This window comes from Festucalex cinctus, chromosome 16 (assembly GCF_051991245.1).
Source record: "Festucalex cinctus isolate MCC-2025b chromosome 16, RoL_Fcin_1.0, whole genome shotgun sequence".
Lineage (NCBI taxonomy): Eukaryota > Metazoa > Chordata > Actinopteri > Syngnathiformes > Syngnathidae > Festucalex > Festucalex cinctus.
Window position 1 is genome coordinate 22,505,689 of NC_135426.1, and position 27,759 is coordinate 22,533,447.

At 42.1% G+C, this 27,759-nt stretch overlaps 3 protein-coding genes across 6 annotated transcripts in view; all 3 read right to left on the reverse strand.

The window, feature by feature from the left end:
- Positions 1–2,405, reverse strand: part of col25a1 (collagen type XXV alpha 1 chain) — a 93,554-nt gene extending 91,149 nt beyond the window's left edge. The window contains exons 1-2 of the mRNA XM_077498932.1: positions 1,972–2,405; positions 1,823–1,892 (exon numbers count right to left, since the gene is read on the reverse strand). Coding sequence (XP_077355058.1) covers positions 1,823–1,892; positions 1,972–2,223 — 322 coding nt within the window. The 5' untranslated portion in view covers positions 2,224–2,405. The remainder of the gene's footprint in view (positions 1–1,822; positions 1,893–1,971) is intronic.
- Positions 2,406–3,236: 831 nt separating this feature from the next.
- On the reverse strand, positions 3,237–8,170 carry larp7 (La ribonucleoprotein 7, transcriptional regulator). Its single transcript, XM_077498931.1, has 12 exons — positions 7,699–8,170; positions 7,534–7,634; positions 7,377–7,460; positions 7,036–7,200; positions 6,839–6,941; positions 5,934–6,236; positions 5,740–5,875; positions 5,554–5,672; positions 5,368–5,471; positions 5,128–5,287; positions 3,849–3,940; positions 3,237–3,776 (listed from the first exon to the last, which is right to left on the reverse strand). The coding sequence occupies exons 1-12, from the start codon at positions 7,883–7,885 to the stop codon at positions 3,699–3,701; spliced, it is 1,632 nt and encodes a 543-aa protein (XP_077355057.1). The 5' UTR covers positions 7,886–8,170; the 3' UTR covers positions 3,237–3,698.
- Positions 8,171–8,460: 290 nt separating this feature from the next.
- adamtsl3 (ADAMTS-like 3) overlaps positions 8,461–27,759 on the reverse strand; it is a 65,020-nt gene continuing 45,721 nt past the window's right edge. For 2 of the 4 annotated variants that reach the window (XM_077498927.1, XM_077498929.1), the window contains 17 exons: positions 27,053–27,191; positions 26,916–26,966; positions 26,630–26,834; positions 25,068–25,215; positions 24,051–24,135; positions 21,537–21,841; positions 19,483–19,615; positions 17,296–17,506; positions 17,045–17,224; positions 15,788–15,941; positions 14,385–15,231; positions 14,193–14,320; positions 12,146–12,224; positions 11,871–12,078; positions 10,743–10,852; positions 10,450–10,652; positions 8,461–9,515 (listed from right to left, as the gene is read on the reverse strand). In XM_077498927.1, the coding sequence (XP_077355053.1) occupies positions 9,403–9,515; positions 10,450–10,652; positions 10,743–10,852; positions 11,871–12,078; positions 12,146–12,224; positions 14,193–14,320; positions 14,385–15,231; positions 15,788–15,941; positions 17,045–17,224; positions 17,296–17,506; positions 19,483–19,615; positions 21,537–21,841; positions 24,051–24,135; positions 25,068–25,215; positions 26,630–26,834; positions 26,916–26,966; positions 27,053–27,191 (3,299 nt within the window). In that variant the 3' untranslated portion in view covers positions 8,461–9,402. Of the gene's footprint in view, positions 9,516–10,449; positions 10,690–10,742; positions 10,853–11,870; positions 12,079–12,145; positions 12,225–14,192; positions 14,321–14,384; positions 15,232–15,787; positions 15,942–17,044; positions 17,225–17,295; positions 17,507–19,482; positions 19,616–21,536; positions 21,842–24,050; positions 24,136–25,067; positions 25,216–26,629; positions 26,835–26,915; positions 26,967–27,052; positions 27,192–27,759 lie in introns of those variants that run through there. The other 2 variants (XM_077498928.1, XM_077498930.1) reach the window with 2 other exon arrangements.

Sequence of the window (27,759 nt, forward strand, 5' to 3'; positions counted from 1 at the left end):
AGGCCAAAATATGGAGAAGGAAAAGATCCGTTTACACACAAGCTCATCTGTGAATCATGGCCGCTTCTGGAATGGGCTCACTTGTGACTCAAGATGGTCGCAGAAGAATGAATCCTCAGGTCGACAAAATCATTTTGTCTGGCAATTTACACATCAATTAGGTGGGAAAAGTGTGGATCTTTTTTTTTTTTTTAAACCTCCTGAAGTGGAGACTGAAAGTCTCAAATGCAAACAAGAACTGGAAGAGGCTGCAGTGAATCAAGTCAATATGAACATAATTTGATTTTGATTTGTTTTTTTTTTTTGTTATCCGACACAGGCCTCCAAAACAATTCGCGATCTGAAAAGCCATCTAAAATCAAAGTGTCCTTTGAATGGCATGGGAACAAACATCATTAAATCGCTGCACTGTACAAAATTCCCTTTACAAAAACAAAGAGCGCCTGTTCCACACGTTAAAAGAACGTCTATGAAAGTGTCCGCGAAGAGCGGAGTGAGCTCATGCAGGGAACTCAAAGGAGGTCAAAGGGCACCGGTGGGATGAGGCAGAGGCTCTGTGAGCTGGGTTTTTGTGGTAGCTTTGAACCCTCTGCAACCTCGACATATAGCTCACGTCACATGACAAAGCCTGCACTTGAATGAACCACTGACTGCAATATTGAATGGTCGAGCGCAGACCTCCACCAAGGCCGGAAAAAAAAAAATACGATGAAATCCTTATTTGCTTTGCTGTGGACTTGCATCCACAGAAAAAAAAAAAAAAAAGTCAAGCGAGCAGGACAGTAAATGTTGAAACACGTGAGAAGAAGCACGCTCACATATTTGGGTTTTGTTAGCTGGCTCTCTCCATTCAAGTATTTTCCCCTCAGGTTCCGCACGCACGCGCCACAAAAGCAAAAGCGGGAAAGTGTGCCGCGCTTTCAGAAGAGCCGCTTTCGGTTTCAGAAGAGAAAAAAAACAACAAAAAAGGCTATTTCTGGCCTTCGTAACAGAGAATTAGAGCAAGTGTAAGTTGTGATGAGTCATCGGGATGAACTGGAAAGCGCCTCTCGTGCTCAACGTTAGCTCACAATGCTAAATCACAAGTGTTGGGCAACTCGAGTGACGTGACTGGACTAGAGTCGCCAATTTTAAAGAACTAATTGGGACTCACTTAAAATTTGGAGAATCAAAGAATCCCATACTCAACTTTGAATGGGCTCTTTGCACAAATCCGCTACTTCCTGAACTCACCACCATTCCTTCATTTCCTGTCTTTCGTGAGTGGACAAACTGATTAATCCAGGTGTTCCTGATCTCAGTAACTACAACCACATTGGCCACACCTGGATTAATCAGTTTGTCCTCTCATGAAAGACAGGAAACAAAATGTGTGGTATTCAGTTCAGGAAGTAGACTAGCTGTGTAAAGAGCCCATTGATATTCTTGCATGCACCTTTAAATCGAACTAACTATTGTTTTGTTTTTTTAAGCTTCACTGCCGTTTCTAGCTACTGTGAGACTGTTAATATGTCAATCCAAATTTGCCGGAAGCACAAATGAACTCGAAAACAGCGTCGGACACAAAGCTGAGGGAACAAAAATGATTCCATCTACCGGCGGGAAGCGGGAAGCTCATGTGTTGTCCGCGTTTCACAACATCATCGCAAAAAAGGTTTGCCAGCCACTCGGTACGTCGTCTATGTTTAGGCCGCTTCACTCAAATCTCAGCTGCGCGTATCCGTCACAGCGCAGCTGCCAAACATGCGGCAACATCCGCCGCGTCCTTGAACGCACCACTTCCCCAATCCCTCCCCCCCACCACGCGTATCGGGTGACTCACCTGGAGGACAGTTGCATTCAGGTGACGCTTGCCGGGCGCTCCGTATCTTGACGAATTGCTCATAAGAACGCTGCAGGAGGGAAGGAGGGGGGGTTAAAGCATCGTGACGTCAGCGTGGCCAATTAAGGGCTATCGGGCATCAATCTCACCTGGGAGAGCATCTCGTTGACTTTTTGCGCAATCAACGCATCCAAGTCGTCCTCGGGGGCGCGCGTCGAGGCGTCGGCGTCGCGCTCCAAGCCGGCCAGCCGGCGCCTGACGTCTGCTGCGTGGATGCCGAGCAGCACGCAGAAGGCGACGGACGCCACGGAGCACCACAGCGACGGGATGACGCTCGCGGCCCGACGCCGGGGGGCCACTTTTTTCTCGTCCATGTTCCCCGCGGACGCTCCCCGCTCCATCCGAATCACGGCGCGCGTTCACGGTCGCGAGGCGTTCACGTACACCGCCGCAAAAACTTGTTGCGCCTTCAAGACGTCCGCGTATACGTGAAGAGGAGGCGCTGAGAGGAAATCTCGTGTTAAGTGAAGGCGGCGTGGGCACTCGGAGCTTTTCCACGCACAAGCACACACGCCCCCCCCCTCCTCCTTCCCTCCTTATGGCAGCAACACGCCCCCAAACTCTCGTGGCATCCTGCAGTCACTCACGGCATGACGACAGCCGTGAAATCAAGTGTATGTACAGTCAATTCAATTAAACTTGCAAATTGACAGTCAAGCGTAACGTGAACGTCGAATTAATGCTCTCCCCTTAGATTTTAAATATAGAACACGCCGACACGAATTATATGCCATTGAAGAACAAACACACAAGAGGCACAGCAGATACTAATTAATGCTAATTAGCGAGCGGTCGCTAGATGACGGCTTGTGGGGGCAAAATGTCGCCATCCAGTGGACAAAAGCAGCAAATGCTACCAGTTTGAGGGGGTTATGTCACGTCATGTCATTTTTCATTTTGTATTTAAAGAAAATAAACCACATCGAATTAGATTGTTTTGTTTGTGTTGTCATTAACGATCTAAAAAAAAAAATTGGTTATTGTTTTAAAGTAAAAAAAAAAAAATCAGAATTACTCTTAAAAGTACAATTATCAATGCAAATTATTGTTCAAGATTGAATGAAAGCAGTGTTAGCTGGCCCATATTATAATAATAATAATAAAAAGAAAACTCCAATGTATTTTTTTTCTGAAAAAAATATGAGAAGGCTGTGTTGATTTGAGTGAGACAGCTGAAAATATTAAATATGAAAAATAAGAGAAGTCAAGCCATTACCAGAGCAATTGCAGTACCTCAATATTCTGCTCAGTCATTTTAGCAAACTTTTCCTTCATCCTCTGGACAGCTTTGAAGGCTTTAAAACCAGGTTACGTATAGGTTGAGATTTAGTAGTCATTTATGTCAACAATCCTGAAAATGTTAAAAAAAAATTTAATGCGTACTCCACATTAAGGCTGCACAATATAATCACCTTGTCCTCGCACTATGCATATTGCAACGACGCACAGTGAGATTGCTTTTGGACCAATCATATGCAAACTTTTGCAATGCCATCTAATAGGTGAACAGTATCTTCTGGCATTACTAACACTAAAAATAACTTTTAAAAACTGTCAAATATCACAATATGATCCAACACCTGTACTGCATATATATATTGTGCAGCCCTACTCCACATTTGAATGAGAGTCCACTTGTCCATTGACAGAAAAAAACAAAAATGTTTTGTTTTTTTTGTTTTTTTGTCCTCATCTTGACGGGGGAGCTTCATATTATTTACATCACAAAAAGAGCACAAGCTGACCTCAGTGCTTCAGTGCAAACACAAAAACGTTTTAAAAACAAAAACAAATCGTCCCTGCAATTAGCAGCCAGTCAGTCCTCTTGGAAGCGAATGTGCTTGTTGGCCTCCTTGGCGCGAGCTGTAATGATCTTCTCCGCTTTGGACAGGAGCTGAAACGGAAAAGATTTCAAAGATGAGATTGATCGTCAAACGGAAGTGTCGTCGGGGAGCTGCCGCCTCACCTTCTCCGTGCCGCGCTTCTTTTCCCGGGGCCGGTTGAGTTTGACCTGACGATCCACGAGGATCTTCTGCCAGTACCTCTGCTCGTTGTCACCTTTTGGCGACAACACAACCCAGACATTTACCGCGAAACTGAATGTTGATGCTTTCACTTCCTTATTTTTCACCAATTACACATCCGTTTGTGTTCATAATGCCCATTATCGTGCATGCAGTTTTTCCTTGGGAATTTAAGTAATAATAAAAAAATATAAATAAATAAATTAATTAATTAATGAATAATAATAATAATAATAACAACAATAATAGCACATCCGCCCCCCAGTTCTGTGGACTCCGGTTCGAGTCCAGGCTCCGGCCTTCCTGGGTGGAGTTTGCATGTTCTCCCCGTCGCTGCGTGGGTCTTCTCCGGGTACTCCGGTCTCCTCCCACATTCCAAAGACATGCATGTGCTTGTGAGTGTGGATGGTTGTTCGTCTCTGTGTCCCCTGCGATTGGCTGGCGACCAGTCCAGGGTGTACCCCGCCTACTGGCCAGAGCCAGCTGAGATGGGCTCCAGCACCCCCCGCGACCCTTGTGAGGAATAAGCGGTCAAGAAAATGGATGGATAATAATAATAATAATAATAATAATAATAATAATAATTTAAAAAAGGATACATTTTATGTACCCAACCCTTGGAAGCAAAAAGTTGGCCGCTGAATTTTGTATTTTTTGTGTTTCATAATAATAATAATAATAATAATAACAATAATAATAATAGTAACTTTTTTTTTTTTAAAGAATCAATTTTATGTACCCAACCCTTGGAAGCAAAAAGTTGGCCGCTGAATTTTGTATTTTTTTTTGTGCTTCATAAGGATAATAATAATAATAATAATAATAATAATAACTTTTTTTTTTTTTTTAAAGGATCAATTTTATGTACCCAACCCTTGGAAGCAAAAAGTTGGCCGCTGAATTTGGTATTTTTTGTGCTTCACAATAATAATAATAATAATAATAATAATAATAATAATAATAATAATAATAATAATAATAATAAAAGTAAGTTTTTTTTTTTTTTGTTTTTTTGTTTTTTTAAAGGATCAATTTTATGTACCCAACCCTTGGAAGCAAAAAGTTGGCCGCTGAATTTTGTATTTTTTGTGCTTCACAATAATAATAATAATAATAATAATAATAATAGTACGTTTTTTTTGTTTTGTTTTTTTAGTTTTTTTAAAGGATCAATTTTATGTACCCAACGGAAGCAAAAATGTGGACAACAGCACGGCTTACCTGAAAGGATCTCCAGCTGCCAGCTGTGCGCCCTCTGCAGCTCGGCCCTGGTATTGCTGACGGCCTGCGCGTCCTCCGGCCGCTGGAAGCGCACGTATCCCTCGGTGTCGCCTTCCAACAGGTCCACGTACGCCACTGGCGAGATCTTGCACAGTGTGTCCTGTGACGATAAGGAACATGGACCGATTCAGGGATGGAGCGACAATATAAAAGATAAACGAGGGTTAAAATGCATTTTACTTTGATCATTTTCCTCTCTGGAAGCGCCTTGCTGTCCGTAATCTTCACGATGACGCCGCTAGTGAACTGAGGACCTTGACTACTTGGCTTCTCACTCTCCTCCACTAGAAAAGAAAAAGGAAAAAAAAATCCTCCGCATTGAGTGCACGTTCGAGATGTTCAGAAGCGAAGCGGCGCTCGACTCACTCTTCTCGCCGCCGCCGTGCCGCTCGTCGCCGTTCAGCTGCGTCATGCGCTTCTTCAGGGACGCCATGCTGCGCTTCTGCAGCTCCAAGTACTCCACCTTGAGCTCCAGCCACGCTTTCCTACGACCACGCACACACAAACATTTTTGCCCGCTGCCGCCTGCGCACGTTTTGTCATCATTCTTACTTGGATAAAACCCGCAGCGGGATGACCTCCTCGCCGATTTTCAGCTTCTCCTTGTGTTTCTTCTTCCTCTTCCTCTTGGCTTTGACCAGAGAGTCTTCTTGGTTTTCTTTCCCGAGCTCGCCTTCCACGGGAGGATCTGCATGCAATTGCGTTATTTATTTATTTTTTTTTGTTTTTTTGCCAAATGGACAAACCTTTACTGCTCTCGGACGCGTCTTCGCCATTCTTCGCGAGCTTCCTCATCTTGGAGGGCACCTCCGTTTCTGATTCGTCCGCCGCATGCGAGCGGCGTCTCTTTTTCTCTGAGATTTTACCCGACGTCTTCTGACTTGCGGCGTTCGAGGGCTGCTGCTGCTGCTGCTGCTTCTTCTTCTTCGGCTGCTGCCGTTGCTGCTGATCCGACGGCTCTGCGTCCATCGGCGCCGCTTTGGCCTCATCGGCCAGCGGCTTCTTTTTCTTCTTCTTTCGCTTTTTCTTCTCCTCCTCCTCTCCACCACCTGCAACATATTGATGGGAAAAAAAATAAACCACATATTCTTAACTGGAAAGATTGAAAACTTCCACCTGGGAAATGTTATGTATTACAAGTACTACTCCTATCTAGGAATGTAACAATAAGCGCAATATCGTGATATCGTGGTATTAAAAATGCCACAATATCGTCATGTTCACGATATTTAAAAGCAACACATCTGTTCAAAAAGTCAGGTTGATTTCCATTTGAGCAGTTCTAGCACCCTCTTGTGGCTAGTTTTTAACGCAATTTAATTTTCATTAGGGATGTTTTGGCCCTTCTAGGTTTAAAATCCACGCTTAATGGTCAGATGAAGGGAAACGTAATAAACCCGTGAAGCAAGTCAATATGCGGAGGAACTCAATGTTTGCATGCATTAACAACATAAAATAATAATATTAACATAATAATAATAATAATAATAATAATAATAACAATGATTATAATACACAATAATAACATAACATTGATGTTATGTACAAAAGCACAATGTTGTTCTATTTTTTAGTATGAGCCCTTTTTTTTTTTTTTTTTTTTTTTTTTTAACAGTATTGTACCCTTTTTTTAAATATCGCCAACATCTACCTGACGGCGGATTGTCTGCAGCCACCGGGATGGGCTTCCCCTTCAAGGTTTTGGGGAAAATTCCCGGCTTCCTGGGAGCATCTTCAGGAGGGTTATTGAGCATCTGAATGTGGGAAAAAAAACAAAAAAAACCCTTTTGATTTTTTTTCCCTCTCTTATAGTAGTTCATCATTCATTTATTATAAATAAATGTTCACCTCAATGGCTTTATTCGCTTGCTCGGGGTTCTCGAATTCCACAAAGGCAAAGCCTTTGGAGTCGCCGGTGCTTTTATATCTGGGGATGCTGGCGTAAACGACGCGTCCGCATTTGGAGAAGACCTTCTCGATCCAATTGTGAGTCACATCCTTTGGCAGAAGCTCCTAATGGACAAAGCACATTCAACAGATATTTGGGGGGGGGAAAAATCATCTTGCTGTCGTGTTTGTTGTTTTGATAGAGCAAAGATGTTCATGGGTCAACATACAAAAGGGATTGCTTCACTTTTTGCCACCAGAAAATGGATGAATGATAGATGGTATACATTAACAGAGCTTACCACGTAGACTGTGCGGATGTCCACGTCAACTGGAACATCTCCGATGGGAAGCAGTCGTCTCACTTTATCGCCCTCTAAATTCACCTGAAAGTTTTGACACTTAGCTTTTCAATGGGTCGGATTAAAATACACAAGCAGGAGTTTGGTGAAAGGTTACCTCCACCACAGACGAATTCTTCAGAGCCCTGGCGATCAGCTTGGTGTCGCTCGTCAGCTTCTTCATGCGGTTGAAGCTCGCCACGACAGATAAGTCAACATCTGGTACAAGTTCAAAACAATCAAAAACACGTCCGATGAATTGTGTCCGATGTGGGTGACTTACAGCCATCGTCCGAAGAGTCAATCAGCTTTTTTAGAAAGCGGTCCTTGTGCAGGTTGGCGTCTCCGAACCAGAATTCCACTTGCTTCTTCACTTCTCCCAGCAGCTGCTTCACCCGTGATCTTTTCTTCTTGTCCGTCTCTTTGCTCGGACCTCCTCCGTCATCCGCGATTGTCTTCGGCTCGTCCATTCCTTTTCCTTCCGCAGCCCGAGTCAACCAAAACGCAACCACGGCGTCAAAGATGACTTCCAAACTACAGCAGTCACTTACCCAGTTGGGCTACTGCGAGGCTTTTGACGTTAAAAACAAAAAAAAAAAAAAACACGCAGTCATGTCCGGCAAATATTTGTAAAGTGGAAATTCATGCGCCAATGGACATAATTTGAAAAATTAATAAACGTAGCAGGATAAAAAAAAAAAAAAAAGGTGATAAGAATGCTAGTAGCCTCTATTGTGCATGAAAACTCACGTTATACAGCCGTCGCAGGATATTACGTCACTCGTATGCGCCACACTCGTAGCGTTGACAAAAAAAAAAAAGGAAAAAATAGGAAACAAAGAAAATAATGGTCCATGCAGCAATGTCAGTAATATCAATAATTATTTATAATAATTATAATAATAATAATAATAATAACTATTACTTCTATAACATAAGCTTACGGGGTTTTCTGTTATTAACCATTAATAATGCCTACTTCTTTCATTTCTTTTTTTTTTATGTTCCTCAGGTGGTTATAACACAAAACAATGGGAAAAACATGTTATGAAAGGAATGCACTTCATTTTATTTCATGAACAAAATAACAGGCGTGACAGATCAAAGTTACCAGCAGAGGGCGGCCTCGGCATGTACATCAAATCCAATCATCACTAGGCGACTTCAACATAAACCCAAATATTTTATTTACAAAACTATACACACAGACACGCATGGAAATAAATAACACAAAATACAAACACTCAATTGAAGCGTATACTTGATATGTTGATGACGGTTTCTTCTCATAAAATCAAACAATCGCAACTCAACAAAATGTAAAGCATCTCGAACGTGTTGCACCCGAATCCAAAAGTGCCCATCTGGTGAATAAATAATGAAAAAATTATAGTAGAAAGAAAATAATTCAAGGAGAAACTCAATAATCATGCTTCAATATTGCTGTTTTTCAGCATTGTGCTGGCTTGTCATTTGGGAGCTAAAAGAAGGAATTAAAAACAGGCAACATCATAAATGGGCATGCCACGACTCAATGTGCAAAAGCATTAAAAAAAAAAAAAAAAAAGTGGTTGAACGAGACATCTAGACAAATAGCTTTAAAAAAAATCACCAAGCAAAATATATAAATGTAATATTAAAAATCAACAAGTCATGTTTTTAACAAAGACTTTAGTTGAGTTTCAAGTGCAAAATAAGTTTTCTCCTCCTATTTCCTCGCATTGTGTGCTTGCTTCAGTCATGAGTGCAACATTCACTTCAAACTCCATCCTATTCAATCTGTGAATTCAAAACTCAGATTGGAATTTTTTTTTTTTGGCCTACCCGAAATGCTTTGGAAAATGTGTTTCGAAACCTTTCCAGTGGTTATCACATCACATCTGAATATGTCCATCGTGTGACGATATGTCCCTTCATTCAATGAATTCCTGCAGCGTCACAGGGAGAAGCGGGAGGTCCTCGACGGGCAGCCGACGTTCCCCTTCCATCAGGTGTCGAGGCACGAGTGACAGCAGCGAGTCTTGAACTGCGGCAGCGTGCACAGCTCCAACTGCCGCACCTTTTCGCAGTACCTGGTGCTGTCGTGACACTCTCCGGCGGCTACGGTCATCAAAGCATCAGTGACTGTCACTTCTACAACACTTACTGTAAAAAAGTTAAGGCTTAACATGCACAGCATCTACTGTACTCAACATTTTCACGTTATGGATTCCCTTCTGTAATCCCAAAATGTTGGTCTAATTCAGTGATTCTCAATTATTTTCTGTCATGACCCCTAGTAAGAAGACCCCCCCCCCCCCACCCCGCAACTATAAATAGTATCATTTGTCTATAAATTGTTATAAGCACACCTCTGCATAACACTGTATCCGTATTAACGTATAAGAGAATAAAAAAAGAAAAAAATATGGAATTAAATATAGAATTAATTAAACTATAAACATTTTTTGACTGACCATGTCAAACCATATAATAGAGAAAAATAAAATTACATAAAATCAATAAATAATAATGCGTTCAAACTGATCACCAACATTAACTCAGGTGCACAATATAAAAACAAAAAAAACTTTAACCTGCAAAACAAAAATATATAAAATAATTTGTGCTGATTTTTTTTTTGCTGTGTGCAAAGCGCGCATGCTCAGTACAAACGTTTTTTTTTAATTAATTTTTTTTTACATTTTTTTTTATTTGCTGTAAAACAAAACCCGCCTACACCATCGAGCGAATGCTCCCTGCGCTACTGCCCCCTAATGTAGTGGAGGTGCAATTACACTTTATTCTCGGACAGTAAAAAAAATAAAAATAAAAAAGCATTTTCCCCGGGGCCCGCCCCACTATTTGAGAAGCACTGGTCTAATTCCAAAATTACATAAAAATGTCTCTTGAATTACAAATAAGACTTTTTTTTGTTATGTACATTTACTGTTTGAAAATGTTATAAGTTAATGTGACATATTACATTTTCAGACATGAAACGGATGCTCATCGCGTCTCGGACATTTGCCCGGTCAAATTTGGAAAGGCTCACCTCTGCCGCAGGACACCGTGTTGCATCGCTGCCAGCTGGCGGGACGAGGCCTCCGCGCGCAGCTTCCGCTGGGCGGCTGCGTGCACGCCACCCGCCGCGATTGGAAGCCGTGGCGGCCGCAGGTGGCGGTGCACTGCGTCCACGGTCCGACTCGCCACCGCGGGGCGCAGGCGTCCGCCGAGCAGTTTCTCGTGGAGCTCGGCCTTGGAAGGGGAATCAATCGGAGTCACAAAATGATATCTAATGGGGGGAAACGTTGCATCGGATCAGTGATTTTTTTTATTTTTTTTTACCGTCGGAGTCCACTGCACATCCTGGAGGCGACTTTGGTGCCATTTGTGTCCTGGCAGAAAACACTGCGGTGTTGTGAGGCCAATCTTGGACCCACACATTGACCACTACACTAAAACATTCAAAAAGTACGGAAGTTTGTCAGAGAATGTTGTAATCAGGGATGTAACGATATCCAAACATCACGATACGATATTATCACGTTATTGTGGGGATGTTGGCGATAAAAAAATTAGCTCATACTAAAAAACACAATATCCTCCTGACTACCAGGAGAAAAATATTGTCCATTCATGTTTATTTTGATATTCCCCAATCTTTGTGAAGTAACTAGAATACTGCAAAAGAAAAAATATATATATATTTTTACACTATTGATGTGTCCACTACAGAGGACATTTTTTAAAACATAAATGCTAGGCTCAAATACAGTTAAAATAATTCAAACAATACTTTAATGTGTTCTTAAGAGTCTTATAGAAAACATGCTAACAACATTTAAAGCCTTTTTTAAAGTCTTTTAAAGACTTTTCCTCTTCCATAAAAAGTGCTTGCGCTGAGGGAAGCCATTTTCTTTTACGATGCAGTCAAAGGTAGCAAAGCCCCACCCCTACACATTTGGTATCATTGGAAAGCTCTGAATGTCGCCGATAGAGCACAAAAATGAGTTAATTCAATCGTATGCACTGGGTGGGAGATATTCAGGTTTAAAAAGGTCCACTACAGAGGACAAATTTGAATTGCTGGTAGTCAGGAGGATGTGAATGTGCTTGTAATGAATGTTCTTTTGTACATAACAATCTCTAATAACGCTTAATATTGAGGCGCACACATATTGAGTTCCTCCACATATCGATTCAGTTCACAAGAATATTACGTGTGGATTTTAAATATAGAAGTGCCAAAACATGCATTGTGAAAATGAAACTGCACTAAAAAAAAAATAGCCACCAGAGGGTGCTAGAACTGCACAAATGGAAATCAACCTGACTTTTTTTTTTTTTAACAGATGTGCTGCTTTTAATATTGTGACATGACGACGACGACATTGTGGTTTTAATATCGCAATATCACGATATCACGTCAGATCCCTAGTTGTCATGACGATTTGCTACCACGAGCGAGCTTACCAATCCCCAGGCGCTCGTAGCCCAAGTGGCGCAGGGCAGGACGTTACATATCCTGGTGTCAGACGGTCTCCGGCCTCCGCCGAGGCAGCGATGTCGCTCCACTTCCGTCGAGCCGCCGTCGGGACCCTCCACGCAGCGCACTCGTCTGGTCTGGGAGCCGCCGCCGCAGCTGGCTGAGCACGGCGCCCAAGGGTCCGCACGCCAACTACTTGGAGAGAGTTTCACGTGTCCCCGATTTGAAAACGGACCAAAACGGGTGCATCGCGGCTGCCAACCTGATGCTGCTGTTGCTCCTATCAGGGCAAATGAGGACATTGTCTCCAACAGCTTGGACGCAGTTTCTTCCTCTGCTTCCTGAAAATACAGTGAACGGAGGGAAAAAACAGAATAGCTTGTCCCTTGACATCCCTCTTTATCCTTTGAAACTCGGCTTATCTTCTTTGAAACTTCCCCCCCGAGCTATTTAATTGTTGTCATGTGGGTGAGAAAAGCGCCAGAAAGCGGCGGCACCGTCACTTTGATTGGGATCCAGAGAGGTTGCAAGTGGTCACGCTTTGATGGGAAGGCGGGACAACGCGGCTCTGGGGGGGGGGACTTGTGCCGATGGAACGCAGCACACATTCCCCACCACTGACTCAGCCGGGCCAGCCAGCCGCTGCTTCGCGGTGGCCGTGTTCAACTGTGCGACTTCCCAGAAATTCCCGAGCTCCAACCGGAAAAGTAGACGCATCTCGCCTCAAAATGGACGAACATTGTCCCTTTACGGAGGCTTGTCCCTGGGGGTTAGACCGGCACTAATACACTTGGAACATTTATGTGCCTGTACAATGCAGCAACTGTTAGCTGGGAGGCTAAAACGCAAACCAAAGGATCGTTTACTTGCTATTTTAACTCATTCACTGCCATTGACGGCTATATGCGTCAAAAATCAATCTTAACAGGACTGGCAGTGAATGACTTAACCTATTAGGGGATATGGTCCTCACCAAGGTTATTTTAGTTAACGAAAACTAAAAAAAAAAAAAATAAATAAATTTGTTAACTCATTCACTCGCCGCCATTTTCACATTTCGCAATCCCGTTCGCTCCCGGCTGTTTTACTGAATTTTGACTGATTTTGCAAGTTTCACAGAATATTGTGTTCAATTGCTATAAAAGCATGGAACCTATCAAAAGAAAGATTAAAGTCTCTTCTTTCATCAGGAAAAAAAAGTATGTTTCTATCTGTTTCCGTTTTGCAGCAAGTAGCATTAGAAGAGAGCTAAGTTTCATCAGTTTTCACAAATCTATTTACAATTGTAACTAATTGAGCTTTTTTTCATCATGGCCCTGGTTGATTTCCTTTGCTCTGCTGCCACCTGCTGGCCGTTTGTGTAATAACTACCATTTCTGAAACCGTTCTTTGCAGTTGAGAGGCTGCATCAAAGCCTTCTGTATGCTCTCACATAAAAACAAAAAACAAACAAACAAACAAAAAAAACGTATAAATACGTCTTTGGGACACTTCAAACATAAAGAAACGTATTACACGTTATTGGGAGCAAATGAGTTAATAAAATAAAATAAAAAATGCTTTTTAAAAAATGAAAAATAAACTACATTTTATGTTTACAAAACTAACTAAAATTAGCTATAATTGTAGCGAAAATTCGTCTTTGGCAATTAATTTAATGCATGAGCCTTTGGGGATGATTTTAAATGTGATCTTAAGTGTTATTTATTTCGATATTAACCGGAATAAAGACGTTTGAAAGTGTGTCAAAGGGAAGTGATGTCATCTAGCGGCAGCCGATAGATGACGATGAATTTGCCTGCTTGACTTTTGACTCCGATGGCTCAGCTCGCCTGCGTTTTCATTTAGCTCAACCGAAATGCAACGCTAGGTAAGAAATGTGTTACATAACCACCATGCATACTAATTAAAAAAATAAATAAAATAAATACAACTAAAATAATAGCATGGTGCCAGTCGGTCAGCACGTCCGCCTCCCAGTTCTGAGGACTCCGGTTTGAGTCCAGGCTCCGGCCTTCCTGAGTGGAGTTTGCATGTTCTCCCCGTGCCCACGTGGGTCTTCTCCGGGTACTCCGGTCTCCTCCCACATTCCAAAGACATGCATGGCAGGTTAATTGGGCGCTCCAATTGTCCCGAGGTGTGCTTGTGAGTGTGGATGGTTGTTGGTCTCTGTGTGCCCTGCGATTGGCTGATAACCAGTCCAGGCTACTGCCCAAAGCCAGCTGAGATAGGCTCCAGCACCCCCCGCGACCCTTGTGAGGAACAAGTTCGGAAAATGGATGGATGGATATAATAACCCTGGTCCTCACCTGTAATCTGCAACCAAGATGAGCGTGACGAGGACCCGAGTCGGTTCTTGGCAGTGCAGGTGTAAAGACCCTCATCTTCCCGGCTCGGAGACCGGATCCTTAGCGAGCCCCCAGGCAACGTTTCTATTCTGCCAGTGCAAAGATATGATCATCGATCACCTGCAGTTTTGTTCACGAGTCATCCGGTCATACCTGCTATCGTAGCGCAACTGTTCTCCGTTCTTGGTCCAGGTTAGGGATGGTTCCGGGTAACCAAGAGACTCGCACTTGAATTCCAAACTGGCATAGGGCTTCCGCAGCAAAACCGGCACCCCGACGTTCACGCTCACATCCGACGACGACACTTTCCCGGGGCTCTGGATGATCACCGGACTTCTGGACCTGGTTGAGTGGCTTTTCGTGTTTGCTTTACGAAGAAGGGGCCCTCGCACGTCCATTTCTGAATCGCGAACAGACGATTCGTTGCTTTCATAGCGGGATACGGACAGCTCGCCGAGTAGCTGATCAATGAGTTGCTCGCCTTGCTTTCCTCTGAGGCCGTCGAGCTCATCCAGTCTCTGGCTATCAAGAACGACAACATCGGGGATGTCGAAAACGTCTTCGGACGTGGTCTTGTTTTTTTCGACTTTGAGCTGGAGCAAGCGCTCGACGATGGATTCGGAGATGGAGGGCTCCTGTCCCCTTGCTGCCTCTTGTCTGTGCAACTTCTGCTTGGCGCCAATGACCTGTAGGACTAAATGTTCCTTGTCCTGACCTGCGACGCACGTGTACGTCCCGGCGTCGGACGCACCAACCTGCTGGATCTTCACTAACCCCAGAGGTGTCACAGACATTTGTGGGCGACTCACCAGAGGCTTCCCGTCTTTCAACCATTGGATATTTGCCTTGCGGATGTGGCGGGTTGGACAGCGAAGGACCACAGTAGTCCAGGGGAGCAGATAGGCGGTGCCACCAACCACCAAATGGACCTTTTTGCTCTTCCTCCACTGAATATACACGTTCCTCTGAGCCAGGATAGTCGGATCCGGTTTCAGCGAATCTGTGACCAAAAGATGCACCGCTTCGGTTATTCTCTTTACAATCTTCCACTTAACTCTTTGACTGCCAAACGTTATCCAAAAAACAACCCCAACGGTGCCAGCCGATTTCGAGCATTTTCACTCACCTTTCAAAGCAAATAGACGAATATTGTGCGGTATGACTACATAAACATGGTGGATACCATATGAAAGATTGGATTCCATTCTTTCATGAGAAAAGAAAAAATATGTACTTTCTACCTTATTACGTTTTCTAGTAATCACCATTTGAAATTAGTTAATTTGTTACATAAGCGAAAATACAATAATATAACGAGAAAACAAGCTTTTTGCAAAATGATACTTTTTTTTTTTGCACAACAGGGACTTTGACACTAATATTTTTTGTGTAGCGACAAGGCAGCGCTGCACAAGACGTTGCGCTGCCCATTGAGAGAGAAAAAAAATGAAATAAACGTAAATTAACGTTTATGGCGGCATTCATTAGGATTTTAAAATACGTCGTTAAACGTCTTTGGCAGTCAAAGAGTTAAAGCGTAAAAGACGTTCTCTTACTCTTGCAGAGCCGAAGGGAGCATGGTCGGATCCTGGTGGGTCGCGCCAGAGAGGAGCAATTGTTTGGATCGACGGTGTGATATTGTCCGTCCTCGCCTTGTTTCCTGCACACGGCCTCAAGTCTTTGCATACCGTTTCCACAGGTCACTGAACACTGCACAAAAAAACCAAAGTTCACAAGGTAATTGACACATCTTTAGTGAGACAACGGGCTTGGAACCATAACAGGTATTACATATCGTCCATATGAAGTTCGTTATCTCATTCACTGCCATTGACGGCTATGGACGTCATTTTTAAGCCTTTTCCTGCCATCAACGTTAATTCACGTTAAGGGAAAATCTCAACGAGCACCGCCAACAACGTTAAATGACGTCAACTATGTTTTTTTTTTTTTTTTTTTTAGGGATGGGCGAGTACCGATACCAGGTATCGGTATCGGGCTGATATCAGCCTTTTTTCAAGCACTCGAATACTGGTGACACAGACGAGTACAAGCGAGCGATGGCAGAGCGGAAAGACGTTAAGTGAGTCCTCCTTGCCTGTAAGCGGTGCTAGCTTGCAGCAGTTTTTCACCAAAACTTCACCGGTTTGGACATACTTCAAAATTGTGAATCTTAAACTAAAAGAGCATTTTTGTGTTTTATTTTGAGCGTTAAAAATGTTTGTTTAAAAATATATTTTAGTGATTTTTTTTATGTGTCAAAATGTACTACTGGTATCAGCAGTTGGTATCGGTATCGGTGAGTACTGAGGGTCTGAGTATCGGTATCGGTCTGAAAAAAGGTGGTATCGAACATGCCTAGTTTTTTTTTGTTTTTTTGTTTTTCCAATGGGCAGCTCAACGTCTTGGGCAGCTGCAGTTTCATGAATGAGCTGGAAAAAAATAAATAAAAAACAAATACTAACTATGGCCAGCAGATGGCAGCATTGTATCTCTTTTCAATGGGATAATGACCTAACATGGCTGAAACAACTTTTCCGAGGATGTCGTGTCGTGTTTGTCACATTAAATCTACTTCACAGAGCGTCACTAAACGAAAAAAATATTTGTGTCAATGTCACTGTTGGCCAGAAAATTTATCTTTTCACAAAAAAATGCTTCCCCCCCCCCCCTTTTTTCAAATGGTGATTCCTAAAGAACTGACTTGAAAATGCTAAAAAACGGCTAGCTCTCTTTTTGGCTAATGTTTGGTAGTAAAAGAGTTAATGGGCTAGCAGTGAATGAGTTAACGTGATTGACTGGACCAAGCCTACCTGGGACCAGCTCGTGACCCACAAAGGCGGGCACCGCTGCTCCACGTTACACCGCCTCTGGTTTACTGGCATCTTGGAGGGACAAAATGACTCGGGCAGCTCCAGGTTGCTGCCATCGGCCAAACGCTGTTTGCACACAACCCGTCTCCGCTCAACTCCGTCTCCACAACGACTGGAGCACTACAACAACAACAACAAGCAAACCATTGTGACATCATCTTCTTATTCGGGATGACTTTGTCTTTTTTTACCTGCCCCCATTCCTGCGTCTCCCACATGGGAGGGCAGTCGAAGCGGTTGCAGGCCTGGACGGGGTTTGGTTTTGGGCCGTGGCACTTTTCATTTGGCAGGATGTCGGTTCTGTTGCCGCCCACGGACGGCCAGCGAGCGCACGCTACGGTGCGGGACATCAGGCCAACCCCGCAGGAAGCCGAGCACTGGCTCCACTCCCCCGCTTCCCACCTGTAAATATCGTTATTAATTATCACGACAACAAGCCACATGCTGTCGCGTTCGCCTGTGTTGCAATGTCCAACTCTTGATGCGTTTTGCAACTTGGAAAGCGCGATTACACACTTCTGATTTTGCTCACCCACGCGCTGTGAAGTCTAAATCAGGGGTGTCCAAACTTTTTCAGTTGAGGGCCACATACAGACGCAAGGGCCACATAATGTTATGAATAGGAATTGTGTTTAGTCCTAAAAATTGTATAAATGATTTATTTATGCTTTTGCATATTTAGAAAAATGCGACAGTATATAAACAAATTTATTTGTAATATGGCAGTAGGGTTATTATAGTTTTGGAATTTTTTTTTATTTTAGTTTTTATTTTTATTTTTGAGTTTTGTTTTTTTAATTTTTTTTAAAAGTTTTAATTAGTTTTCAGGGTGGTTCTGTTAGTTTTTATTAGTTTTAGTTAATTTAATAAATGCTTAGTTTTAGTTTAGTTAGTTTCAGTATTAGTTTTTTTTTTTTTTTTTTTTTTGAATGTGCATTACTTGTGCGCAATATTTGAAAAACACCATGGGTGCGATGTCATTATTCTAGTTTATATCAAAATAAATTACTAAAAATCACATTTAAAATCATCTCCAAAGGCTCATGCATTCAATTAATTACCAAAGACTAAAACAAAGGACATTGTTGCTATAATCATAGTTAATTATTATTTTAGTTAATTTTAAAAACAAAGTGTAGTTTGAGTTAGTTTTCTTTTTTAAAAAGCATCTTCGTTTTTATTTTATTTCGTTAACGAAATTGTTTTATGAATTTTAGTTTTTTCATTAGTTTTAGTTAACTAAAATAACCTTGAACTCATTTGCTCCCAATAACGTGTAAATACGTTTTTTTACGTTTTAAGTGTCCCAAAGATGTATTTATACGTTTGTTTGTTTGTTTTATGCTAGAGCATACAGAAGGCTTTGATGCAGCCTCTCAACTGCAAAGAACGGTTGCAGAAATGGTAGTTATTACACAAACGGCCAGCAGGTGGCAGCAGAGCAAAGGAGATCAACCAGGGACATCTAGAAAAAAAGCTCAATTACTTCCAATTTTAAATAGATTTGTGAAAACTGATGAAACTTAGCTCTCTTCTAATGCTAATTGCTGCAAAACGGAAACAGAGAGAAACATACTTTTTTTTTTTTTCCTGATGAAAGAAGAGACTTTAATCTTCCATGCTTTTATAGCAATTGAACACAATATTCTGCGGGCCTTGCAAAATCAGTCAAAATCCAGTAAAACAGCCGGGAGCGAACGGGATTGCTATTGCACCTGTGTTTTTCGACACTCTCCCTTCTTACTTTGACCATCTCCAGACATTTTTGTTTTTATTTTATTTGAACTGAGTCAAATACCATTTTTAGCATATGTTGCGGGCCACTAAAAAAATGGACGGCGGGCCGCACATGGCCCCCGGGCCGTAGTTTGGACACCACTGGTCTAAATCCTCTCCCACTTCATGAATCGAGCGTACTTTAATCCTATCCAAAGAGTGCAGTTTAATGTGGGAGCGTGAGGAGGCCTCAGGGAGGGAGCGGAAGGCCAAAGGAAACACGTCCAATACAAGCGTTTGTTGTGCCTGAAAACAAGACTCAAGGCCTGCAAAAACAGGCTTCCAGCCTCCGCGTTCGCTGACGAGAGGGAGCAGCAGAAGCGTCAAATCCAAATGTGCGCCATCAGTGGTCCGCAGTCAATTGTTATTTCCTGTTCTCCGTGATACGGCCAGCAATCCGTCTCCATCTGATTTACTGAAATAATGTCACGGGTGTACGACGGGATTATGTTCGTTTAATAGCGCCATGTGTTTTCTCACAAGTCAAGTTGGTCGCAGGTGCGAGGCGAGCGGAGGCGCAAGAGCTCGTGGAAACCTTACAACCCGGGTCACTGCACATTTGACGAAAAATAACATTCGAACTATGACATTGAAGCTTTTACCTGGGGGGGCAAGGTTGCGTTTTGCAGTCCATGAGAAGCGGCGGAGGCCTGCGCGTGCTCACGCACAAACTCTGGTTTGCCGACGCCTCCCTGGTTTGTTTGTTCAGGCAGATGATCACAGCCTCCTGAACACCTGACATTCAAACGCAAGTGAGGTTGAAAATATGGCATATTACGTACATTTTTTAAAACAGTAATATACAATTTAATATACAAAAAGTCAATTGCAAAAACACTATCGTCAAATGAGGTCAGAATTAAACGTCACCCACTGCAACAGTTTGTACGAGATGTACTTTAGATTGTGCAAATATGTCTTCCAGGTGGAGAACTCGTGCTGCACAATTAAAAATAAAATAATAATCACCATTATTTTGGCAAAAAATAAAATCCCGATTATTCAAACGATCATTTATTTATTTTTTGGGTACAAAACAAGGAAATGTTTGCACATTGAAAAATATTAAGACCAATTAAAAAAAAATAGAAACACTATTTTACAACCATCCATCCATTTTCTGAACCACTTGCTACTCACAAGGGTCGCGGGGGGTGCTGGAGCCTATCTCAGCTGGCTATGGGCAGTTGGCGGGGGACACCCTGAACTGGTTGCCAGCCAATCGCAGGGCACACAGAGAAGAACAACCATCAACACTACTTAATTAATTAATTAATTAATTAATTATTAATAATCCATATTTATAATATGTATTTATTTATTTATTTACTTATTTTGGAAAAAACTTGAAGTTTGAGTGCAGCATGTGCACTGTCCAGTCGGACAATCATTTATTTTAAGGTACAAAACAAGAAAATGTTTAAACGTAAAAATACATAAATAAATAAATACAACAATTATAATAAAAAATATTAAGACAAAAAAAAAATGATTTGAAACACTAATTATGCAAGTTCCTTTTGGATGAAACAAAGTTTATTAAATTATTTTAAAATTAAAAAAAAAAAAAAAAAAGGTGCAAATGCACAAATTTAAACAACTCAAAAATTGGAATTAATACTGTACCCTTTTTATGATTATGCTTATTTTGTAATTTGTGTAGTGTAATAATTGAAATTGTAATTGAATTTCGATTAATTGCACAGCCCTACGGAGAACCAATCCAACCAATCATGGACAAGGAACAATCGAACGAGGTATCGATCGAACCTTCGTATTTGATCAACGGAACTTGTCGGGATGACCAGTCGACATGACTTCCACAAGCTGAGACTACGTAAAATACAAAATCGAGAACTCAAGAAAGATGCTGGACTACTGAGAGGACATGCACAGCATCATCTTCAATTGTCTTGAATTGTATTCTTGCTGAACTTTGGAAGATAGGATGCAAAATGTTTAAAGCCATTGTGAGTCTTTCATTTGGTCTTTTTTTTTTTTGAAGAAGAAGAAAACGAACATGCAGGAAATGATTTTTGGGTAACTTTAACTCATTCACTCGCCGCCATTTTCACAGAAGCAGTTCCGTTCGCTCCCGGCTGTTTTACTGGATTTTGACTGATTTTGCAAGGCCCACAGAATATTGTGTTCTTTTGCTATAAAAGCATGGAACCTATCAAAAGAAAGATTAAAGTCTCTTCTTTCATCAGGAAAAAAAGTATGTTTCTATCTGTTTCCGTTTTGCAGCAATTAGCATTTGAAGAGAGCTAAGTTTCATCAGTTTTCACAAATCTATTTAAAATTGGAAGTAATTTAGCTTTTTTTCTAGATGGCCCTGGTTGATCTCCTTTGCTCTGCTGCCACCTGCTGGCCGTTTGTGTAATAACTACCATTTCTGCAACCGTTCTTTGCAGTTGAGAGGCTGCATCAAAGCCTTCTGTATGCTCTAGCATAACAAAAAAAACAAAAAAACGCATAAATACGTCTTTGGGACACTTAGAACATTGAAAAAAAAACGTATGTATACGTTATTGGGAGTAAATGAGTTAAATAATGTAATGTAGACCCTGACAATAAAATATAACACAAAAAAAAATAAAAAAAAAAATTCCACAACAATAAATATAAGTCGATTGTGACTGGAAAAGTTCCCTACCTCCTCCGCAACTCTTTGAACACTCTGTGAACCCGTCATACTCCCATTCATGCAGCTCCTCTCTTTGGAGGGTCTCCTCCTCTTCCTCCTCGTCCTCCTCTTCCTCTTCATTGTCTCCTTGTAGGTTTTGACAGGGAGTTTGGTAGCAGGCTCGACTCATGGCAGGTTTGCTGCCCTTGCACTCATCACCGGGGAGGTCGGCGACAGTCTGAGAGAAGGAGAGCAACACCCGGCACTTGACCGTGCGACGTTGAGTCCCGGCACCACACGTTCTGCTGCAAGGTTGCCAAGCGCCAGGGATGAAGCTGGGAAAAGGGACACGAATCACTTGCAGGCTCGCCATGGAGTAGAAAAATACATTTTTGAATTTGATTCATTGAAACTTGATCTGAAGTCCCATCGAATTAGGATGACAGGTGTTGAATTGCGTTTCATCAAAGTCCACAGCAATTTCTCTCGTTTCCTGCTTCCATATTTTCATAGAACCTGCATATTTTTCTTGTTTGGAGGGGGCTTGAATTCCAGAGTTCCACTATTTCAGTTCGACGTGGTCTTTTGACTTGAGTTAAGATATTAAATCAACCTTAACTCTTTGACTGCCAAAAACGTTTAATAACGTTTAGTAAAATCACGATGTATGCCACCATAAACGTTAAGTGACGTCAACTACTTTTTTTTTTTGTCTGTGAATATATCAGTGGTCAGTGCAACGTCCAAGTGCAGCGCAGCCGGGTCAATGAGTTGTGAAATCAAAAACACCCACTAACTGTGGCCAGCAGATGGCAGCGGTAGCTGCTCGGGCCCGAATTAGAGCTGCGAATTCCAATGAAACGTGACGCAATCTGATGAAATCGAACGTTTTCAAGGCTGACGTGAATGAGCAAAGCTTTTGTAACATTAAAACTAATTTGACGGCGCGTCACTAAACAAAAAATATTCGTGTCAGAGTCACTTTTTTTTTTTTTTTGTGGAATATGAATAAAGCAGCAAAATGCACTTGTTTTTATCCATCTCAGGGGGGGCGGCCATTTTGTCACGTGCTGTCGACTGAAAACGACATCACAGTCGCTCAGGGCTCAGAGGTGGCGACCAATCGCGGCTCAGCTTGCAAATGTCACATGACCAAACTCGGAAAACAGGTGAGCCGCGATTGGACGTGACCTGAGCATTTTCAAGTGGCAAAATGGCCTCCCTCTGAGATGGATAAAAACTTAAAAAAAAAAAAAAAAAAAAAAAGGATTTTGCTGCTTAATTCGTTTACCACAAACACAATATTCTCAACAAAAAACTTTCTGTTGGCTCCCCCTTGAACAGAACAAAGAAAGGATTTTTTTGTTTTAAATCAGACTTGTTTTCAAGGTTGCCTGTGATGACTAAATGATGTTTTGGCTGGTAAAAACGAGCTGCTGTTCATTAACACAATCCCCAACTGAAGGATGAATATGTTTTCCTCGCTTGAATTGAATCATCTTCCCACAAGACCTCAACTGCAGTCATGCTAGCTACTTCACAAGGCCGCGATGTGTTTAGCGTTAACAAATAAAAGACGTTGACAAAAAAAAAAAAAAGATGTTTGTGAGTTATCGTGATGTCTGTCCGTGAGCAGATGTTTGCAATATCCGCCAAAGCTCCTTCCTAATCTCATCAATTACATTTCCGACAGTGGAAATATTTCATTGAGTGTTTTTTTTTTTTTTTTTTTTTTAAATCCAATACAGGACTAGTCTTTGTAATTTTGCCTCATATGGTTGGCAGATACAGTATTAGTGTTGGCTTGTGAACGAGCCCATATTACACGCGTGGTTTGTCGGGTGAAAGACGCACTTCGTTTGTCCGCCATTGCGGCGTTCTCACTTCAGAGATGAGTCAAAGTCGCAGATGTTTCAAACTGGCGAACACGCTCGCTAACGCAAGTCATGCAACAACGCGCCCGGGCCGCGCTCCAAAACGTCTTTGGGAGGACGGCCTTTATTAGTCAATCGATATGCAAGGACAAAAACATCTGCAACATCTGCGGGCGAGCCTGTGACAAAGGAGGCGGACCTGCCCCAGAAGCTTTTTTTTTTTTTTTTTTTTTTCCTCTCTCTCTTTCAACTTCCCCTTTGTCACCTTACGTGACCCCATCCATCACGTTTACGAGCGATATCTGACAACGCAGGTGTTTCAGCGGAGGAAAAGAAGCGTGAAACATCGAAGTTGGAACCAGGCCAACAATGAACTCGACACGCACGCAAATCCCTCCTGGGCTCAACCCAATCTAGTTCAACTGTAAATTGAGTTTATCCACGCTGCTCATTCGGCCCCTTCACGCCGATATATCACACGTATGACATATTCCAAGCCAAAACAGCGCATGCGGTGTTTTGACAGGTGCGGGCGACAGGTGCATTTTCGAAACTGCCGCCAGCGCAACCGCAACGCCGTCGAGGTTTTTTGGGGGAAAACTGTCAACGCCGAGTCCTATTTTGCAATAAGGGCTTCGCCGTAATGCGGACTGTCAGTGCAGTAACTCACTTCGGCTCCTCAGTCACGGCGATCTCCTCGTCCAGCTCGATGGCCTGCTTATGCCACAGCGGCTTGGCCTCCACAGGGGGCGTATCTGAAGCACCCAGAGAGAGGGAAGTGTTAGATTAGGGCTCTTCATGACTAGATAGATGACTTGAGCTAGGCCGTTGCGTCGCTGTTATTCGTCCTTGCTTGGCGCCGTCTGCATTCTGACATACGTATCCAGTAGGGGTGTGAATTGCCTAGTACCTGACGATTCGATTCGTATCACGATTCACAGGTCACGATTCGATACCGATTAATCCCGATACGAATTTATAAGTCGATTGTTGCGATTTTTTTTCATTCAAATTTAGAAAATACTAATCAGTAAGCTTGTAGAGTGTAAGATTTATATGAAAATGTATTATTTATTTATCTGAAATTTCAGTCTTATACAGGTTGTAATCTGTTTCATGTTTGAACAGCATTAAAATAAAATATTAAGGCTTAATGTTCCGTTCATATAACATTCTTCCATGCTCACGGTGTGAATCCTAACCCGAAGTCAGACGTTTTGTTGAATATTTTTCCATTAAAAATGGAAGTTTAAAAATTGATTCACACACACACACAAAAAAAAAAGGCAATGATGATAAGACGTTGAATCGGTAAGACTACCGAATGAACAATTCTGAGCTCTTTAAAAAAAAAAAAAAAAAAAAAAAAAAAAAAAAAAAAATAATCGATTTTTTTTAATTGAATCGATTCGAGAATCGCGCGATGTAGTATCGCGATATATCGCCGAATCGATTTTTTTTTTTTTAACACCCCTAGTATCCAGTAAAAAACAAAACAGTTAAGGCCATCAGGCCACACATTCTCACATGGGGAGGCTGAGCCGTTCGCCCATGTGGGCGGGCGGCCTAGACAGTATGAGTGCAGGGACGATTCTGAAGAACCAGTGGAAGTTCCCACCCAGAACTTTACAGAAGACCAAGTCAGGCGTATTTTGGAACCGTTTCCCTCGCATGACTCCGAACCCACCGATGGTCTTGTAGCAGGGTACAGTCACCAGGCACTCCTCCTTGATGTGGGGCTTGGTGGTGGGGTTGCATCCTCCTGCATGGAGCCCCCTGTGATCAATGCAAAGCACCACCCTGTAGCGCAGACCCTGACCGCATGTCACGGTGCACTGAAATCAGGTGGGGATGGGCGGAATAGTTAATACTAGGGATCAATCAATCCATCAATCAATCAAATCACTTTATTTCACTCTTTAAAATAAAAAAAATTGAAAAGGGACAGAAAGAAGTAAAACTTGTTTTGTCTGCCCCTAATCAACACACACAAAAAAAGAATCAACACAAAATCAATGACAGCAAGCGGTCAAGATGCGTTTGCTGTTACAATACTACCGAACAATTCAAAAATAATTCAACTGCATGTCCTTTTATGATATATATATTTGCAGTAAATATGCTTTGAAATTTAAAAAAAAAAATACAAATCGATTGAGAAGATTTTGCTTTACAATCCAATCCTTGAGTTGAAATACATCCTTCTTTTTGTTTTGTTCTGTATTTAGGTTAAGAGAAAATGTATATTCCTCTTAATTTATACTCACTTTCCCTTTTTATGAATCTAGTTTGTATATTAACTGGTAGAATTTCACGGTAGGCTTTATACAATATTTTAAGGATGGGCGAGTACCGATACCAGCCTTTTTTCAAGTACTCGAGTACTCGTGACGCAGACGAGTACAAGCCAGCGATGGCAGAGGGGGAAGACGTTAAGTGAGTCCTCCTTGCCTGTAAGTGGCGCTAGCTTGCAGCAGTTGGAAATATTTCAAAATTGTGAATCTTAAACTAAAAGAGCATTTTTGTGTTTTATTTTGAGCGTTAAGACTATTGAAGAGTGACTGTGCTGTTTTTTTTTTTCAAAATTAAAGGAAATATATTTGTTTAAAAATATCTTTGAGTGATTTTTTTTTATTTGTCAAAATGTACTATTGGTATCGGCAATTGGTATCGGTATCGGTGAGTACTGAGGGTCTGCGTATCGGTCTGAAAAAAAGTGGTATCGAACATCCCTCGTTAATACCTTTCTCCATGTATATATTCAGAGATAAATCTGTGTTAGTTGGCCAGCTCTCATCCTTTTCTGACTGACTAAATGTCTTGGCCTTTGACTCGAGGGGGGGTCCAAAATCCCCCACTGCTGCATGAACAAGCGTCAACTTTTGCATGTCTTCTGCCAAAGCAAGCATTTAAACGGCAAGTTCCGGGAAGAATGTGCAAGGTAAACTGCATCCAAGATTTTTTTTTTTTTTTTTTGCCTCTCTGTGTTTGTACGACTGCCACAGAAGATTTAAGATGAATTCATGGAGCCTGATGCGACAAAGGGTGACATTTTTTAACCTGCCGGGTCGAAATCAGAGCTGGTGGTCAGTATTTACGTTCACAAAAAAAAAATCGGAATGAAGATAAACCACACTGTAAACTGTTAAATGTTTCAGTCAATTTTGCAAGACTAGGGCTACTCTACCACCTGAGCCTCACCACCCCTAACAAATGTCTTTTATATTAGCGAAAATGCACTGAACTTACAGGCGACCACTCCTGGGCCATCCAGCTGGGGCAGTCAAAGGTGTTGCAGGGCTGCAAGGTGGCCATCTTGGGGGCATAAAGGCACTTCCACTCGTCCGTTGCGGTGACGGTCCCCTGCATGTCTTCCTCCACGCAGGAAACCGAGCGACTCTGGATGCCCCCGCCGCAGGAAGTGGAGCAGGCGGTCCAAGGGCTGCTCTCCCACCTTACAATGCAGCAAGTTTGAAACGCGTATGCATGTACTGGATCTCGTTTTTTTGGGGGTCAAGAAGTCACAACGACATACCGAGGAAGGGGGTGGTAGAGGTCATACGGCATGATCTGCTTGTAGCCGTCACTAAAAGACAAAAGATAACCATTCAAGATTATATCATGTGTCTTCAAAAAATAAAACAAACAAAAAAAACAATCAGGCTTTGTAACCTGGCCAGGCAGGGCTCCATGTTGCACTCTTGCAGTTTGGGTTTGGGCTTGCTGTTCTCTGGGTAATAATGGCAGTACTGGTCCACCACCACACGACCACTACGCATGTCAAAGCACTCTGCGGAGGTCAGCTGGTACCCTGACACAAGGAAATCAGACATTTTTACTATGATATCCCGCATATTGCTCATCCTAAAACTTTTGGGCTACTTAATACAGTATATTCAATCACCTTTCTGCATCTCCCCACTTATTGTTTACAAACATACAGCCCAAGGGCAGTAGATATAATGAGAATAGAATGGGCCCTAATACAGATCCTTGCGGAACACCATATGGCAGTGGGGCGGTGCGGGACTCGGAGCACCCAAGGCGAACACAGAATTCGTCTCCTTACTGGTGCCCGTAAGAGGGAACATATAACCCCTATTCTGGCCTCTCTTCACTGGCTGCCCGTGAAATTTAGAATCCACTTTAAGATTTGTTCTATTTGTTTTCAAATCTCAGGCCGTCCCCCTCGTTATCCTCTTTTAAAAGACGTCTTAAAACACATCTGTATTCTTTGGCTTTTGGCGCGCCACGAGACTTGTTCTTGGTGTTTTGTGGTGTGTATGAGTTTGATGTTTAGTCTACTTATTTATGTATTTATTTATCTCTTAATTCACTACTTCTTATTTATTCACTGATGTAAAATGTATTTACTTGTA